At 47.1% G+C, this 20000-nt stretch overlaps 1 protein-coding gene across 1 annotated transcript in view; it reads left to right on the top strand.

Annotated features, from left to right (window-relative positions):
• The first annotated feature begins 10026 nt into the window (after positions 1-10026).
• Positions 10027-20000, top strand: part of LOC125959557 (uncharacterized) — a 15603-nt gene continuing 5629 nt past the window's right edge. The window contains exons 1-5 of the mRNA XM_049692382.1: positions 10027-10421; positions 11776-11908; positions 12002-12165; positions 13457-14584; positions 18338-18466. Of these exons, the coding sequence (XP_049548339.1) occupies positions 10295-10421; positions 11776-11908; positions 12002-12165; positions 13457-14584; positions 18338-18466 (1681 nt within the window). The 5' untranslated portion in view covers positions 10027-10294. The remainder of the gene's footprint in view (positions 10422-11775; positions 11909-12001; positions 12166-13456; positions 14585-18337; positions 18467-20000) is intronic.

Raw genomic sequence — 20000 nt, forward strand, 5'->3', positions numbered from 1 at the left:
TGTAAGCTCGAGACAGAGGAAGCGACGAGGGCAAGAGAAGGAAAGCAAAAGAGATAACGATAAACCTAAAAAAGGAACACTCGAGCATGTTGCGCGAGCAGCAGTCGCGTAAACGCGAGGTCACAGTCGCGAGCACGAGCGACTAGAACCTAGTGGTTAGGCAGGGAGGGAAAAGAAAAGAAATCTAATATAATTTAAATTAATTTAAACCTATGTGAAGAAACTTTAGATACGAATACTTTGATTAGTGAAAATGGGGCGCAACAAGGATGCGAGAAGTTTTGCTCTCCGTAAATCCGCTAAAACACGTACACAGTGATTGAAACGAGAAAAAAAAACAAAACAAAACAAAACAAAAAGGGGAAAAAGAAACACAACTGCAAGGAACGGAAAAGGCAAGGCAGACACGCGGTATGCGATTTAGTAAACGGATGTTAAAACAGGATGCAGCAAAAATAGTTCATAAACTCACAATAGCAAAATTTCGGGTAGCTCTTAAGTTCACTGAACATTTATTCTATAACCATGGAGAGTGAAGGTAGTAGACGAGGAAAGACGAAGCAACAGGTTAGGGCAGAGAGCAGACAGGTTAGGTAAACAAAAACACTCGTGAGAATAAACCAGAATGAAACACAGACAACATTTAAACACAGTTAGTTTGAACGACAAAGAAAAGAAAACCCTTGGGGACTACTACATAGTGCATTCACGGAGCGGTCGGAGGGGCGGCAGAGCCTTTTTGAAATAAACTGATTAATCCTTATGCCGGTTGTTTTGTATGATTTTGTTTTCCTGATTTTATTTGTGCTATTTGCAAGAAGTGATCGTCTTAGATGAGCCAGAGACCTGATTTACGTTAAGATCGTTACTAATGCATTTCATTTTTTCGTTTATTGGTCTACTCTGCATCCAGCCAAGCAGCCGTCGTACTAGAACAGGTTAATGAAAGTTGATAGAAAAGTAGCTGGATTGGACAGTACGAGTGACCAGTCCCTTTAAAATGAAGTCAAATTCTGAAAGAAAACTATGAAAGCAGTTTATGTTGAAAAAGAGGAACAAAACACTTAACCAACATTCTACTCGCGCTCCGTCTTTCGAAGCCCGAAAACGGGGTCAAAAGTGTAAAGAACAGAGACGATCAGCTCCTTCCTCTTTGGCCGTAGGTTTGCAGGTGTATAACTCTCTCATACGCACACCATTCTCTCTCTTTTTCTCCCTATCCCTATTCTCGTAAAAGTTAAAAGACTAAATACAGGCAAAACAATCTGATAAGCTCGATTATCTCGAATACGCACAAAAAACTATGAGCACGAACTTTCCTTCTACCGAATGGCCGACGTGGGGAGAGGTAGCAAGGAGACAGTTACAGACATTTAACCAAGTCCGAACGGAACGAAGGGAACTGACTGTTGTTGTAACCTGCTGTTTTGTGTGTCCGTAGATGGTTTCCCTCAATTTAAACAGAAAACGCAGAAAATGCCGCGTGCGTGCGTGCGTGCAGAGTACAGACATTATGAAACGAAACAAACCGGCGGCCGAATCGATGGAGCACTATTAGGTACGATTTTGGGTTCGAGCATTGATTTACGAGGAAAACCAATAAAAAAAAATTTGCACGTTAGCAGATAAGACGGGAGCAACGGGACTGCATTCGGAACACAAGCAAGAACTGAACTTTTTTGAAACGTTTATAACGACCATTACTCAAAAGCAAATGCAAAAGACGTTAAGAGAAAAAAAAACGATAAGAACAAGAAAGCAAACAAAAAACAACCCTAAGCCTAAACTTAGATCACACTTTTGGCAACCAAAAAAACTAAACCATTGGATATTAACATAGGTAATTGTTTCCGTTTTTCCATTCCCTTTCCGTTTCCATTTTTCGATGGATGTAATACCGTACTACTTCAGGCGGGGAGTTGTGAGCAGGTAGCAGTAGGCAGTAGCGTTTCCTCACATCCATTCCGTGCTGTCTACAAAAAAAAACCCAAACTCACCTCACACCTTCATCGTTCAATTCATTTGCTGCACAAATTTGCTTTCAACTTTCAAGAAAACTCATTCGATCAGGATTCCTTGGTGGAGAGACGGGGAGCTTTATTGCAACCGAGGAACGCCGGCGCGATTCAAATATTCGATACTGTGTGCTGCGCTAACAAGTACAACAACATTAAAAAAAAAAGACTTAGACTGAACTGGTAGGGCGCAATGAGTTCATGAGTTCATATGACGCAGCGAAAGAGAGAGAGAGAGAGAGGGAAAGAGTAGAACAATGGAAGATGGTACGCGATCCGCAAACACCAGAAAACCGGAACCGGAACTGTTCCGAGAATAGAAGAAATGATGAGAAGAGAATCCCCAGCAGGGAGGATCAGACGAAGACGGATCAGGATCAGACAACTCGGTGCTGCATTGTAGGGGGAAAGGATTCGTTTTTACAACTCTGACCCCTCAAGCAAAGCTGTTAATCAAAGGTTTGAAGAAGAAGCGGCTCTTCCCAGGAGCCGCTCCAGGTGTCGTATACAAAGCAAGCATTGTGCTTGTGGCCGGGCTTGCCGGTAGCACAAGGCGCAGCATGGTTGCTGCCAGATAGCAGCAAGAAAGACCAGAAAAATGAACAAAAAAAACACACACACACAAACATACAAACACTCATAAACACAGAGACAAGTGAAATAATTAGTCAAATTCCAAGCAACTCGAGCGTTGATTGTCTGAACTATTTTTTTTTTAATTCGTGGCATGATGACATTTATTGGTTGTAATGATATGTTACCGAAAACGCGTTGTTTCAACACCTACCCCGGGGTGCCAGGGAAAAAGGGACCGCACAGAGACCACGCACACGGACAATGGACACCAATTCGCCCGCGAAGAACGCCCGCCCGTCTGTACGCAGCGCAAATCCTCCCGCAAATCCCGGCCCACGATCCGTTCTAGCCCGTTGCTCCCAAATGGCATTTGCAATCCGGGGATTTTTCAAGGGAACGACCAAAAACAAAACCTACCGAACAAACCGCGGCCATTGAAAACATTTGCTTCATGATGTCCACCTCCCGGCTTCCCGCTGCAATGATCAACGTTGGGTCAACGATCTGTTGGCGCATAAATTTGGACACATTATCGTCTCCCTTTGTTTTCCAGAGAGTTATCAGATTGCGCTCCTCAGCATGGCGGCCATGCTGAAACCGCAGACGCAGCAAAACCACGAATTCATTCTGGGCTTTCTGGACCAAGACCCACATTATTGCGAATGGCGCGAAAGACGGACAGATAAGGTTAGTTCTTAATTACCGGGAGCCCTTCAATAATGGCAGCAACGGGTTTGGAATATCCCACGGGATTCCTCCGCGTTCATGTCACGACTCGTGGCCTGCTTTGCTTGTACCTGTCACTTCTGTCAGTGGAAGACTGACAAAGCCTGCTACGATGCGTTGTACATGAAGAGTACAGAGCGCGCAGACCTCTCGTTTCCGGGGAAGTTGATCACCTTTAACCTTGGGCTGGAGCATCCGGACCCTTCATAGGCCACACCACAGGGCTGCTGCTTCAATCGGAAGCGACTGAATCGTTTATCATATTACATAAAAAAAAAAGGTTATGACTATCAAACACAGACGTTCCCAGTGTCGGTGGCCACCGCTGCTGCCACGACCCATTACATACAAATGAAACATTGACACTGGCATGGGGGGCGGAGGATGAGCAGAGAATGTGGGATTTCGGGGGCAGAAACAATGCCCACTCTGCGCGGGCTGGTCAACAGCGGAAGGAAGAGCATCACTGCGGCGGTGGTGATGATGCGCTAGCGAAACGATTTGTAGGTTTTGCCAGCATGAGCAAAGTGGAATTACTAATTAGATTGTCGCTAGATGCTGCTGTAATGGTATGATGGTTTGTTTGGCGAGGGCATTAGCATCGAAACCAGGAACCATTACCACGTTGTCGACGCTGTCTTTGTGCATAAAACACAGGCGATACTACTGCTGATTGTGTTATTCCATTCTTTTAGGGTGTGTTCCTCGAGTCAAGATCAAACGACATCAACAGGAAGGAAGGCGACGAACCTACGAGCATCTTGGGAGTCCCTTTAGCAGAGCCCAACTTACGTCTTTCCCTCGCAGCTCGGAAAACAAGTTCTAACCAGCACGAGATAAATCGACAACTCCTCGAGCACAAACCACCACCGAGAACTAACCACACGTTGGTAGCAGATCCGTTTTGGTGGTTTAACCAGTGTTCACGGCGGGCGGACGCTAATCTTATAAGCGATGGCTTAATTACGAGCACGCATGTCGTGCGGTTTGTTGACCGCTGAGTCATGATCCGCGTTCGCTGAGTGAGCTGATCAGGACGGCGTCGAATGCCCGTCGAGTGGTATCCGAGCATCGAGTGAAGCGTAGAAGCGATCGCCCCGCTCTTGCTACCTAATGGAGCACCGCACGGTAATTGATGAGGGTTGGCGCAAGAGTAACGATCCGCAATCGGGGCTGGAATGGAATTGAAACGTTACGGAAGCTTTCGATTAATGGAGTTTGGGATTCAATGTAAAAATTGCTCTGGAAAGCATTATGCACTTCAGCTTTGAATAATCAAACCTACAGTTACATTTTGAGAACTAAATCTACATTTATATAACTCTTTTCTGTCACGAAAACACCCGCCACGCATTACACTCGAACGAAAGGAATTATTTATCGTTTGATGATAATACCGCGCGAATCGCTATCCAGGAGCTTTGCAATCACACCTCGCCCACATTTATTGGTAGCAATCTAGAGGCAAACATCTTATTAGCATGACGGTGAGCATGATCGCTTCCAAAAAAAAGTAACACTCTCCTACTCCAACCCTCCCATCCTCTTAGCTCATTTTATTCCTTTCTGTACGCGAAGCACCGGAAGGAAAGGCCTTTGGCAGGTATTGGACCTGCGATCAGGGATTGGAGCACGACCGCCACGGTTCGCCAACGCCAACGACTTCTTTATTCGGATGTTGCCTTTGGGTGTTTCCAAAAAACAGGTTTCCGGTGTGTGTGTGTGTGTGTGAGTGTATGTACAGCCGAATTGCCGTCAACGAATCAATCGAGCATCCTTACGCTTGTTCGGGATGCTTGTTTGTGGTCTCTGGATGCTCAGAGGTCTGGATGCTGCACGAACGCTTCATGCAAAGCAAAAGTCTTAATTAATTATCAGGTTTTCGGCTGTCCAGATTATCGTGGACCCTTTTGTCTGGAGCGTCCGTGTGTCCACGTGTGTGTGTGTGTGTGTGTGTGTGTGTGTGTGTGTGTGTGTGTGTGTGTGTGTGTGTGATTTCACACATCACCAGCTCCCAAGGAAGCCAGCCGATTGCCCGGGACAAGGGGGCAAACATAAAAGAATGAGTTACTTACGCGGTGCTGTTGCTGACGGTAATGGTTGGGATGATTGTGCTTGTCTGATTGCCGTTCGTTCTCTTCCGCTTGTGAATCATTTCATTATTTTCTCGAGTTACCGACACTTCCAAAGAAGCCCAAGTAAATGAAGATTGAATGAAGTAAAAGATTTGGGAACTTATTACTTTAGGCTGTTTGTTGCTTAGAAGTAATTGTTGAACATTTTTAAAGGATGTTTTAAATATCGAATCATAAACAGGATCGTCTTTATTTAATTGCATAAGTTCTTAAAAATTGCAGAAGTAATTGACTTATTAAGTAAAGTGTAGAACCATATTTTAAGTAAAGTGTATTATTGATTGATACTTTTATTCGAGTCAGAAAGGTTTTACGGTGTCCATCGTGCTCGATCATCTGAGATATACAAATCAATGTCTACCAAAGGACACGATGATGAGTTGATGAAGTTGATTGATTGATGAGTAGTTTTTTTTTATTTTTGTGAAATTTATATTTTCATCAAATTTTGACAGCAGTTCCAAGCTGCTTCCAGGTTAACGTTGTTACGGTTTTATTATCAGGTTTTCGCGTTAAATAATTATTTAAAACAAGTATCAACAGATTTTACTCGACAAGGCGGCAATCAGCGGTGACTGAAGTTGTTAAAAAGGCACCTTTCAAATTTTCCAAAGGATCTATCCGGCAGATTTAATGCTACGAGGGGCACAGAATTGCAACATTAAGCTCGATTAATCCCAAAAAATATGCACGGCAGCTTCACTAGGAAAAGATAGAAAATTTAAAAAAAAACCAAATGACATTTTTTCTAAATTCCTAAGAACCCCTTTTGGAAGGATAATCATCAATCTTCTCATCTCAAAGATGATCCATAAATTTATGCTACTAATTTGCGTCCTCTAAACTCCCTGTTTCGGACGGTCAACCATAAAGGCGGGAGGGTTCTATCGGTCCCCAAAGCGGAACGATAGCACAGAAGAGACCCGAAGCCTCCCGGAAAGAGAGACGGACAGTTACCGAGAGCCCAGAGGGTGGCAAACGTAAATGGCAGCGTCACCATTGGCGATGCCTGCTCCACACCATATCGCCAGCATTCGCATTCTCTACCACCACACGGGCCAACGCGCACCGACACAAGCGTAGCAAGCATGGCGGGCGAATATGTTTGAAATATAAAAATAAAATCCACCCGGACCGCATCCGAATAATTCAGTCGTTTTCGTCACTCGCTGGCGTGCGCACGCGGATTTTGTTTTTCCGACCCGACGCTCGTGCTGGTGTGCTCGTGTGCTTGTGAATCGCTCGCTGAGCGGCTAGTGGTGTGCCTTAAGCTTTAGCTTCTTCCGGTGACCTGCGGTCCGGTGTGACGGTCCGTACGAACGAACGAAATTAGAACACACATTGAGCGGGGTCTGGAATAGTTTAGCGTGGGAACCGTTCCCGAAATTAGGGTGTCGTCGTCGCGTCAGTGCATCTGGAGCGCAGATTTATGGCCTGCAGCAGATAGATGTGGAACGGTCGCGCATTAGAATGACAATCTGTGTCTAGGATTTAGTGGAACCGAAAGAGGTGAGTTGGTGAAGTTGCAGTGTTGCAAATCATGTCATCGAGCTTTGACGATGCGATACCGTACGTGAGGTTCCGTTACGTTCATTTGTTCCGTGCGTGTCCTTTCTTCCGTCAAAAAGGATTCAGTGACTTGCAGTGATCCTGCTATTTATTTCGGAGACTCGGATTATCAAACAAAGTGTAAGTGTTTAAGCTTCTCGATCACGTGCGGTGCTTTGCCTTGAAGGAAGTTTCTGGATTCGCAAGCGTGCACTCGCAAATTACGAAATATGTTCTGGTATTGGTAAAAAAAAAAGTAATAATAAAAATGAACTCCAGAACCTCCAGTTGGATGGCGCAAATTTGGGGCCCATCGGCGAGCTGATCGTTTGGTTGGTTGCTGGTTGCTGGATTGGTAAACCGAACCAACTCGCTCGAACCGTTGCTGTTGTTGCTGCCTTTGAAATGTAAAACAATCCCTAGCCAAGGGACGCGGATTTGAATGAGAATGGCACGCTGTAGCACGTTAGCAGCACAGTACAGTGATGTGCAGTTGTGATGTCAGCCACGGCAACTCACCAGTATGTGGCGGGGGTGCGAGGTGCGTTTAGAACGAACACCAACAACTGCTGCTCGGTGGCCGGTAGATGAGGTTTTATTGACCTTGCCTTCTCGTGGGTTACCATACGGCACGGCACGGTACGCCACTGCACCTGTCGCACTTGGAACAGAATGGGGCTACAAGCGCGACATCATCAGCACCAGCACCAGCAGCAACAGCAGCATGATCGCGTTTTAACGACAATTATTCAAATGATAATTAGTAGCGATCGTGCCCGCGTTTTGCCAGTGACTGTGTGTGTGTGTGTGTGTGTGTGTGAGAGTGAGTGTATATGTAGCTCGTTCTGTGGAGCATACCGTGGAGTATGTAACCGAAAAACTCGCTGGCATTCTTTTTACGAGATTCGGAAGAATTAAAGTGCGAGATTTCGTAACGGTTGGCAGTGAAAAGTTGGGCTGTTTTCGGCACCGGAACGCGATGATGATATGATGATTGGGAAAGCTTCTTACAATGAGGTCAATGTTGCTCATCCATGCTCGGAATGGAATGGAATGTTTTTGGTTATCCCCCGTGTTTTTTTTTTTTTTGGTGGATTCAACCTTGAGAAAATTAGAAATTGGACACACAGAACATCTTTTCGTGCTGTGGGAATGAGAGCAGTTCTAGGGAGCAGTAGTAGTAGCAGTAGTAGTAGAAGCAATGTTAGCGCTCTTTTTTGCAACCACAGAACGCACGTTAGATATTCGTTGGTGAATGAATATTTGTTGCTAGTTAGGTTCGAAAAAATTTGGAGGAATTGTGCTTCACAGCATGGCATAAATTATGCCAACAAATCATTTCCTTACTACCTCGCATCACGGAATCTATGTTCAAGTTCAGAACCCATTGATAGCACCAACCACTGGCGCTCTGCTTCCCGTCAACGGCTGTCGAACTGAATTATGTATGGCCCGGCCAATGTGCTCCTTCAATAAATGGACACAAACCGATGATGATCTAATTAGCTGTTGTCGGAACACGGCCATCCAGTAATGTATTCCCTCCCCAAAATGGCCATCCAAACCCATCGGAACCGTTTACCATATCAAAGGCACATTGTTGTCCCGGCCAGGCCGGCTGACCTCCAAATGTTTCCTCGTTGTCGGATCGTTCTGATCCAAACAATCCAAACTCATCACTCCATGGAAACCGCTCTCTCGCCTCTGACATCGCATACTACGTTCGTTCCGTTGCAAGCCCTTCTCATCGCTCGTACCTCTCGGTGGTGGTGTCTGCTTTCTGGCCACACCTTTATCTCCAATCACTGCTACTACTGGCACCAAGATGGCTTGGGCCGATGCTTGGGCGCAACGAAGAATTCGCACGCAGCCCTCGATTTACAAACAATTCGCATCGCGTGAGAATTCCGTGAGCTCGGGGGAGCGATCGTTGACTTTTTCGGGTGGCAACTGCCACGCCAGAGCGAGATCTAATTTGATGAAAATTACTGGGCAAGAATTGGAACCGCACCGTTATTGCTTGCCATGCTTGTCTTTGGATTTAATTTCCGTTTTTTTTTCTTCTACTTTTTGTAATCCACCCCACAACATCTTCTTCCTTCCTTCCTTTCTTCCTGTGTGTGTGTGTGTGTGTGTCTTAGGCATCTTCTCTTCAACCTTCCTGTCGCTGAACAGAACACGCCAGCCGTCAGAACACGAGATTGCGATCCAACAAACCGTGAGCAGGACAAGCCGTAATGCGGGCGACAGGAACGGGTTCGTCTCCTACCACCATCGGTGACATCGTTTGATGGTCTGCTCGTCGGAGCGCACGCCTAGGAGAAAGGGGCGCGAGGCCGTGAGGGTCGGCCGGTAAAAAGTAAATTAAATTTATAATTACCCCCAAGTCGGCGGCGGCGGAGTGTCTTTTCCGGTTCTTCTGGTGCTCTGGTCAACGGCCTGTCGTCGTCGTCGTCGTCGTCGTCGAGACGCCGACGAGATTCCGGCTCACAAAACTCCCTTTGGGAGTGTCCCGGTGTTGCGAATTGACGCTGGATTCCGTGCACGCTATCTGACGGCTGTAATCGAAAGCATAACGGGACGAAAGCACGCCAGGCCATTTAGTGTGCTTAGAAGGGGGAGCAGCACTCGACGCAGATTGGGGTACGAGATTAGCCGGAACAATCTAGGTCCCCAGCACACAAACACACACGCACGCACGCACGTACGCACGCATCACCGGACACCTTATCCGGTCAGCTTTCGAAGGAGAGAGCATTAGTCCCGACCTTGATAGCCCCACCCGGGGCACGCGTGCGAAAGCATCACGTTGCGAAAGTGCGGAAAACATAAAACAACCCACCACCAGCTGGCAGTGAGTCCCGCAACATATTTCATAAATTGGCACCCTTTGGGCCGTTAGGCAAAAAAAAGGAAGAGGGAGAACGGACACAAAAACACATCCCCTTGACCCGCGGAAAGAAAGTCTCCTCATCCCCCCCTCCAAAAGGAATCCTCCTCCGATCGCGCTGCTGCTGGATTAATGGGGTGTGTGTGTGAAGGCGAACTTGGCCCCGAAAAAGGAAGTAATTAAAGGCGGTGAGAAACAACAATCGACGGACGGGACGAGCAGAAAACAAACAAAAAAAAAGGGCCGCGCCGAAAGTTCGCGTTCGATCGCATAAAACGCGATCACCGCGACATCGTCGTTGCCGGAAATTGGTTGATCCAATTTCGCTGAATCTACCATCGGCGCCGCCGGCAAAATCCAACACGCAGATCCACCACAGGGAGTTCCCGCTCCACACACGCAAAATGACGGAAATGGAAAGGAAAGTTGCGCTAAGGACCGGGCGGTACTATCAGCTGGCCGTGCTCTGCCTGACCGTGACTTTGGCGACCGGCATTCAGATCGATAATCGGCTCGTGCAGCCACAGCATGGTGAGTTTTTCTGGCAGTCGTCGCCGTTATGATCATTAGGGGATCATTTGCTGCTTTTCTCTAATCATCGGTAATCATCGTGCAAAATTTGTGTGGCCGTAGGTCTAATGTATTTTCACTTTCTAAAGCATCGCGATAACATATCTGAAGGAGAAAAGGAGTTTCTTTTTACTAGCGTTAAGTATTATTAAAAAGTTAACTGTTAACTCTTCGTTCTCGCCTTGTTACTATGATTTTAAAATACTACAGCTTAGCAACCAATGTGAACTACGATTCAATAAATAACAACTAACTTATAAAATACTCATTTTTTATGAGCTTACAGTTACTAATATCTTTTTAGTAGCTTCCTTTAACTAAGATACTAACGCTAACGCTTGAACTGTTGACGTTCTTTGCTAATTACTAATAGATTCACAATCTAACACAGAAAACAAATTGTTTTATTTATCATAATCAGAAAAACTGTCCGCTACGCATTGTTCAATTAGTACTCAAATGCATGTTAAAAGTCATGACCTAATTACACCTCTACCTTTTATCGTGCCTTCAAATGTACTAAATCACACACAGCCACATACACGCACCCACACCCATTCGAACATCGTTTAGGATCATTTAGTGCCATTATTGTTGCCGCTCTGTGGTGTGGTGTTTCGGTTGTCATTGTTGGTGATCACTTTCACTTTTTGTCCTCCTCGGCCCGTCGGCCATCGTTCTGATTCATTAACTCCCGTTCGTTCTGGTGGTGGACTAGCGCGGTAGGTGTAGGTGTCGGCTGGTGCGTGCGCGGCCCAGCGAGCCCAGCACCAGTCGAACAGCGAGACTAACAGGCCGCGGTATGCCCAACCGGTGGCGGCACCCGTTGTTCAATCGACCGACGTCACACAGAACGCACCTCTCTCTGTTAGCGGTGGGGGTGGTGTTGGTGGAGGTATCTGCCATCTTCGTGGTGCACAAACAATAACAAACATCCGGTCCACGCCACGCGCGTGTACGTGTGTGTGTGTGTATGGGCCTCGCACACCAACATCGCGTAATGCGAATTCAATGCACGCGATTGCATAACACACGCGGTGGTGCCCTACGTGAGGGTGTGCTGGCCGGTCACTTTCGATTGATGATGCGCCATGCGTCATTTGGCGCCTCCTTCTGGCAGACGACTACAGCCCGATCGGTTCAACCATGCGCGCTACACCGGTTGTTAGCTAACCGGGCCAAACGAGACAACGAGACAACATTGTCTTCTAGGAAGTAGTACCGCTTTGAAAGTCTTGGAGTCCTAGTTTCGAAGAGATATTTTTTTTAATTGCTCACGCATCACGCTAATGACTCTCCCCGATATCGCCGCCAGATTGCTTCGAGAGGATAGCGCTCGGGGCGATGCTGCCATTCGAGAAAACGTTCCGCAACTCGGACACGAACTCGCTGAAGATCTGCGAAACGCTTTGCCTCAACGACAAGGAATGCCAAACGTTCGCCTTTGGGTAAGTAGCACAGTGAGCAGATCGAGAGGAGCAGGGTTAGAGCGGAAATAATAGGTGTGTGTGCGTGTGTGTGTTGTTGTTGCTTTTTTGCAGAATTTCCGGTCGAGGAAATGGAACGTGTCAACTGTCGGCGAATACGATCGATGCCACCAAGTCACGCCCGGTCGGTACCATCTTCGATCCGGACTTTGATCTGTACGCCAGGAAGTACAACTGTTTTTTAGATGGACCCACCAACCCACCGCCCAAGCCGGGAGGTGAGTACTAGTTAACTATTTCTATTATGCGCGCAGATTTCTAAATATTTCATGTGAAGTAGTGTGATCATCATGGTATTTACAGTATGGAAAAAAGTCTATCCACCCCTGCAAGAAGGTTACATTTTGGCTATTTTCTCCGAACGTCTTTGTCAAAAAATTAAAAATCGCATATCAATAGATTCGTTTTTTATTCTTCTTCATTTGCTTTTTATTTTTTGAAAAATAACTCACTAGAAAAAAAGATATTACAAAAATAGTCGAGTAAGGTACGAAAAAAAGGCAAGAAAACGTTATCCACCCCATACAAAAAAAATGTATGGAATTGTATAGTATCGTATGGTTTTCTCTTCAAAATAGTCAAATAAGATTTTTTCAGTCCATTTCAAGGATGCAGCTTAGTGCCTTAATCTGATGCGCATCTTTTAAGACCCTATTGATGGTTCTATCGCCAAAAATAATGGAGTTATGCAACTAATTCATTTAAAAATGGCTCTGAGCATCTTTAAGAAATGAACAACTATTAGTTTGATAGGTACTTCTTAGGCACATAACTCCATTATTTTAGGCGATAGAAGCATCGATAAGGTCTCAAAAGATGCGCATGAGGTTAAAGAACTAAACTGCATCATTGAAACGGAGCGAAAAAAAAATATTATTTCATTATTTCGAAGAGAAAACCATTTTTATTTTGGTATAGGGTGGATAAACTTTTTTGTCGTACCTTTCTGTACTACTTTTGTGATATCTTTTTTTCTAGTGAGTCTTTTGGAAGAAAGTAAAAAGCAAAATAATACAAAACTATTGATATACGAATGTTCGGACTTAGTTGGTTGGAGAAAACAGCCAAAACGTTAAATTCGTGCAGGGGTGGATAAACTTTTTTTTCATACTGTATATGAAGATCTAATAATAGAGTACAAAACACAAAGATATAAAAGAAAAAGGAACAGAATACGATATGCAAAACAAATGTTACAAAATCGGACTATTCTTGAGGAATTCAGTTATCTCCAAGTAGTTCTCAAGTTACATATAGTATTTGTATTTACTCAGCTGCAGTGGTAATCATCTAAAAATGTTAAGAAAGCATTTAATTCTCAAAATATGTTTAAATAACTGAATGACGGTATAGACGAGTCATACCTACATGTGCATGTCTTTTATGAGAGTTATTTCATTGTATTCTGCGTTAGATCATATTTGAACTAGTGTTAAACCTTTCTTATAACGCTGTCTAGTCTCTTCAGTTTCTTGAACGTTGGTTAACTCATTCTCCACTCCATTGTAGGCCTGGGTATCTTCCCCAATGGTGAGCTAGGGCCGGGAGGTGGACCCCAGCGACAACCGGGACTACAGCAACCACCACCACCTCCACAACCACAACAACCACCACCGCCGACCGGTGGCTCCTTTCCACCGCCGAGCATAATCGATCGTCCTGGACCACCGGTTTTTGGTCCATCGGGAGTATCGACGAGTTCGGGCATTGATCTGCCCACCACCATCAACGGTGGTTTCGTGGATACCTCCCGTCCCAACGAGCGTCCCGAATACGGTGGCGGTGGTTCCACCGGGCCGACCAGTGGCAGTACGGTGCCAGGTACGACCGGTACCTACGGTCAAACGAGTGGCGAAACACTTCCCGAGACGACGGCTCCGACCGAAGAGTTCTACACGACGAAGGACACGCACACTCACCCGACCGGTGGAAGTCCCTATCTACCGACCAGTACGGCCGCCACTGGACCACACTATGGGCTGGCAACGGGAGGTGATCGTTACTCACCGAGCCTACCAGGTCCCGGTCCTACCGGGTTACCGGATCGTGAGATACCAACCAAGTATCCGTTCGATCAGAGACCCTCGTACGGTGTGGTGAGTGGATCCGGTGGTCCTTCCAAGCCGGGCAACTATCCATACCAGTTTCCGATGCTATATGAAACGAACTATCCGCTACCGAACAAACAGAACGGTTATCCGGAGATCTACGCCCAGAATGTACCGACGCTGGACAACAACTACCTGCGGCCGGAGTACGGTGGTACGAGCTTCGGTGGACGACCTGCGGGAGGACCGACGGGAAGTACTCCACCGATCGGTAGTGGCCCCTCGGGTTATGGTGGTGTACAGCGACCGAGCTCGAGTGGATCTTCAGGATATGGTAGCGGAGGAAATCTGCCTGGAATGCGACCACCAGCAGCAGCAGCAGGCTCTTCACCAGGATCCAGTGGCTATGGAGTAGATCGTGGACCAGCGCGCCCTTCGGGACCTGTGCAGACCTCGGGATACGGTGTAGTACGTCCAGTACCACCACCACCAGCTCCTGCAACGGCCGTCGGTGGTTATAACGTTCATGAAGACAAACCAGATCCACACACACCGACGCAGACGCACACGCAGACGACACACAAACGCCGTAAGTTCCGATTGCTTAATCGAGGCCATTACCGGTCACCAGATGCCAGGAATAATTAAACACCTTCCGTTCTGCTGACTGCACACGGTACGCACAGAACACAGAAGTGTGTTGTGACAACGCGCCTGTGCGTGCTGTGGTGCACTTTATCATCGAACTGTCAACCAGAGTAGGGCAGACGCATCGAGGGTATCAAAGTGCTCGATCATCGATCTTCGGGACAACCGGCCCAGATTGCTGACTGTGAGGCCTCTTCGTAACATTTGCGATTTGCCCTCGGGTTTCATAAGTCCACCGATAGAGGCGCTCGAGTTCTGTGAATGAGTTCTAGGTGGCCATCATTATCTAATTTATGTCCCGCAGTTGACGTCGCGTACAGTGCACCCGTCGTCTGCTTCACACCTCATCACGGTGCAACAGACTGAAAACGCACACACCCTGCTGCTAGCGCCCTGACAGCGCATGCAGGGCAAGGGCACACCTGGGCGAGCGTTCTGGTGTTAGAACACTTTACACTTCACTCCCTCCGGGGGAGGGGCGGGTGCAGTGACAAGCGCACACTGTTGCTGCTGCAGATGCAGGGAGAACAGAGGTAGAGGGAACAATTTCATTGCCATTACCCACAGTAATTGCTGGCATGTGACGTACTGGGGCTAGGTTAGGTTGTTGTCTGCTTTGATCTCTGGATGGAGCGTCTGTTCACGAACGAACAGTCAACACTACAGCCCCGTGCTCACGGACAGGAAGGGCTGTTCGAATCCATCCAATTATGACACCAATTATGTAGCGTCAAGCACATAACACAGCTGGAGCACGCTCCTCGTGGAGTTCTGCTCTAGGGTTACACCTTTCCGAAGGTTATGCATGGCAAGTGTGCTTCCGCTTTATGTTAAATTTTATGACAGTACCTCTGCTGGTCGAATTCATCGGCACAATTCATCATACTCTTAGGTCCTCTACTTCCTTGTGGCAGCACCAACGAACACGCTACGATAGATCGCCGATATGATTACGTTGCGGTCGATGTACTAGACAAGCGATTGGCTAATCAGCAAACAGCAAACAAGCGTTGTACCTGACTGGAGTCGCGATAGTAACGACGAGAATCCACAACTGTCCGTTACACATTAGACCGTTAGCGCGAGATCGAGAGACACGGGAGGGAGGCTGTCAGTCCCCGGATCCCTTGATGACTTTATGACGCTTGTGCGGACATAAACTTTGCGTTCTGCGTTACGTGCTACTGGAAGTGGTTGTGTCTGGAGGGTTTCACTTACGAAACGACGATGCTGCTACGCATGCTACATGCTGGTGGCAGGTAGCAATGCAGCTCCCTTGCACTAGCGCAATAGCGCTGGTTGACCGGTGTGTGTGAACTGCTAAATTCGCAAAACACTTACCGGGGATGCTTCCTGCTACAAAAGGGTTCAAACACCAGACGTGCGGCACGCGTTTTCTATTTGTTCAGCGACGAGTTCATGCAAGAGGAAGGCGAGACGGCGTGCGCACGTACCGTGTAATCATCTTTGTTTCTATGAATATCCAGATAGCGTAGCCCATCTCCCGTAGGAAGGCACACTGTGGCTCATCCCACAAAGGATCGTTAGGCATGGTATGCTTTGGTGAAACAGAAGAAGAAGAAAATCTTTTGGATGTAAATTAATGCCATGCATAGAAATAGTCACGAGATGCCGGACACTTCCTTCCGTCGATAGGGTCAATGGTTGGGCCGGGAATCGGTTGACTTGTGAGCCCTATAGCAACCGAGCAATGATAAGGGGAATTCCGTTCTCTCATCATAAACCATGACTGCGACGCTCGTACGCTACTTAGAACAAATGCAGCAAACGAACTCACATGAAGTCGGCCACAAAAGACCTTCACCGAAATAGTGAGCGAGAGATTAGCATAATTTTGTTGAATGGGGCGGGGTGGTTGGTCTGCGGACGATCATAATGAGGCGCGGGCGCGCGCACACACAATCGTTAACCTCAACCAGTTCCGATACAGATGGGTATCATCTTCCTTGAATTGGCACGCACATCGCATGCTGCGATTGGGCACAGAATAGCAGCACAGCATTGCTGACAGTTGTGCTGAGGCGTGCAACATACTAGTAGGCTGGTTAAAAATGCAACACAGCATATTAAGGGAGAATATCAGAAGAACATTTAAAAGTTTTATTAGAGTTATTCTTTGTCGGTAAACGAGGTGTTTTTAAATTAATTTCTCAAATGAATGTTTAACAATTAAAACTTTTCTCAAGCTGTTCTGCAACATTTTAAGTGACTATTTGGTACAAGAAATCATATGTTTCGAGAAGTGTTCGGGCACCGATCGTACGAACCCAATAACCAGACAAACTGATTCGTCATGCTGACTGGCACCGTGACAGAACCGTCATGACGGATCCGCTTACTACCACCGTGAATGGACTGCAGCCCCCAAAAAACCTAATCCATAGTCTGTGGCCATACAGATTACTAGGTGCACCAGTGTGTACCACATGATTAATTAAATATTCAATGTCTCCCCCCACCGGTCAAGCACGAGGGCTAACAAAACCAACCGGGCCTGCCTTCAGCCGAAAAAGACCTTCAACGTGGATCGTTCATTGATGGAACACAAAAACAAAACAAAAAAAGGTTCCATCTCGCACTCGAAAACGCGTTCGAATCGGTTCGAAAACGCGTACCTCCCGCCATCATGCCCGCTATGCTAATTATTGTCGGCGCAAGTGGCCCAAAGTCAGGCTGGCTCGCTCGCTATGGGACACCCCATGGTTTTTGCTACCACGGTTTTCCTTTTTGACACCCGTGCACAACCCGCACGGGGGTTTCCGTTCCGGTGAGAAAATCAAGTGCACGCATTGGGGTGGTCGTTGGGTGCGACCATTAGGCCCAGGCCCGAAAAAAAAAACACCAAACCTCCAGAGGGGAGAGGATGGTGTTCACATTGGGCCACCCGCCCCTCCTTTTTGCGTTGCTGTCCGCATGTCATGTTGAGGTAGTCACAACCCCCCGAACTGCCAACTTCTAAGCACCACACATACTCCCTTCCAGAAGGCTTTGTGGCTTTCGCGGTTTCACGGATTTGCGTCATTGCCCACCCTTGATCCGGAGGCTGCTTTCCGCGAAAATCTCAACACTTCAAGCCACCGTTCGCGGGCCTAAAGTTCACAGTTTCGCTTCGATCGCAGAGACGATCACATCGTGCGCGCTTTTCCGCGAGGTGGTGGCGCCGAGGTTTGACCGGAACATAAGAAAAGGAATTTCCATACAGCAGCCGAGGACGCACCCCAAACCACACCGCATTCCGTGGCCAATTACCCGGGAGAGAGGGTTATAACCCAGTAGTGCGGGCGATCGGGGATGGCAAAAAGCTAATTTACTTTGTGGCAGTATAATCGCTTCACTTATCGTGGCAATCGAAACCGCGTGAGATTGTTTGGCGAAGGGGGCCGTTTGTGTGAGTGATCGTGTACCGATCTGGGACAGCTGATATCGAGCGCGGATTGTGTGGCTTCTGGAGGAGGACGTAGAATCGAACCCATCTCATTGTGCTCACAATTGACCACCGGCGGCTGCGTCGGCATCGGCAAATGGACCGCGTCCATTCGATTACAGCGCTCGGCGTTTAGTTAACAAATTGTTGCCACTACAACCGGTTCGGTTTTCGGTTCTATGCAAATGCGTGTGTGATGTAATGTGTGGCCGGCGTATCGGTTGGAAGTAAAAAAAAAGTGAAAACAAGAGTGTACTAGCTTAGAAACATTGAGAATGATTATCGACAGGAGCGTGTCCGTGATTGTCTGGATCGGTTTGGCAGCAATCGTTCCGGTGTACGAGGCATCGACGATCATCATCGTGGAGGATGCCAAAGGTTACGTATGCGTTTAATCTCACAAAGTGATCCATTTTAAATAGACATGCTGGATAGAAAGATTCATATTAATGATCGTCTGGCTGGTCAGATTGTTTACATCAATGAATCTTCTCAGGAGCTTAACAGAGTTGCGAAATTAATACTAGTATGAAGCAACATTCAACATACTATGTTGTTCCTCGTTCGTTTTGCTCTCTTCCTAGACAATTCCTCAACAAAACCTCCTCAAAAGCTGCTTGGTTCAGCGTGACCGATCCAATGATCAGTCGGTTTTGGTTGACTTGACACAAATCGTAGTAATTGAAACCAACACCAATGGGATTGAATTACCAGAAGATGACGATTGAAATCCCCGAAAAAAAAAAGAATTCCAGAAAATCCATTCTAGCGTCGCCACAATAGGTCATCTCAAAGACACCTATCATCCGTTACGGTACATGACAAGTAGATGAGAATCCAATTGAACATTCTGCTTGCTAATGGCGATACCAAGCCAACCGCCCGCTAAAGAACGATCGTTAACTACCCACCCGACAAGAAAAGCGCTTGAAGGGTGTCGAAATCATCGTTAAAACCGTCATCGGTAACGGTTCATGTTACCTCGGTTGATGGATTGGACGATTATTTGCAAATGCGCAGCTCGGGGGGAAGCTCGGGAGATGCAGAAAGAGGTACGGGTCTCCGCCCAAGCAAAGCAAACATACATCAGCATCATGTACGACAGATGCACAAAAACAATCGATCGTGCAAAGAAAAACACACCTCCCAAAAACCAGCCCTGTCGACGCAATGGCTCGACGACGACGACGACGACGGTGGCCATTGTATCGCCATCGTTCTGTTCTTGTAGCGACCGAAATGGCGAAACGGTTGTGAGGTCGGTTTCGTCCGTAAAGGCCCCCTACCCCCGGGACCATTGTTGTAGCACGCTTACGTGTTACACGCCACGATGACAGATACATTGCGACATGGACACTCCGGTACTGGCCGATGTGTGGCCTGGCTTACCATAAGACGCCGGTCTACCACAAAACTTGGCTTGGTCCAATAAATTCTGGTTACTTTGTAGTGGCCGCAGCTGCAGGGGAAGGCCAGAAGAACACCAGAAGACAGCTTCTACACCAGCAGGTGGTTTGTCTTGCGTGTCTTGCATCAGTCCGTCCGGGACGGGGAGGGGAAAGGGTGTTCAGAGCCAAAGAGTGAGCGAACGATGCGTGACACATTGTGTAATGCGTTGCTGGGCGGTAGCGACCGGAAGATCGCGACTTTATCTCCTGAAGAACATCTCCCATCAAAGGCGTGAGTGAGTTCAGGAGTCCATCAGAAATCATATTCAAAGTAATTCCCTCGCCAACACCTTGTTCCGGGGGTCGGTTTCAACCGGTAGCATGATCGTGCTTGTCTGCCAAGGAAGTACAATCACTTCCTCAGGAACTCGGGTGCCTTTGTTCAGCTTCTGTTCCGCATTGCCATTTCCTGCGGCCCAATCTAAGCCATGGTTTTGGGGTTGAGGATGAGTTGGCCCACTTTG

Source organism: Anopheles darlingi, chromosome 2 (assembly GCF_943734745.1).
Source record: "Anopheles darlingi chromosome 2, idAnoDarlMG_H_01, whole genome shotgun sequence".
Lineage (NCBI taxonomy): Eukaryota > Metazoa > Arthropoda > Insecta > Diptera > Culicidae > Anopheles > Anopheles darlingi.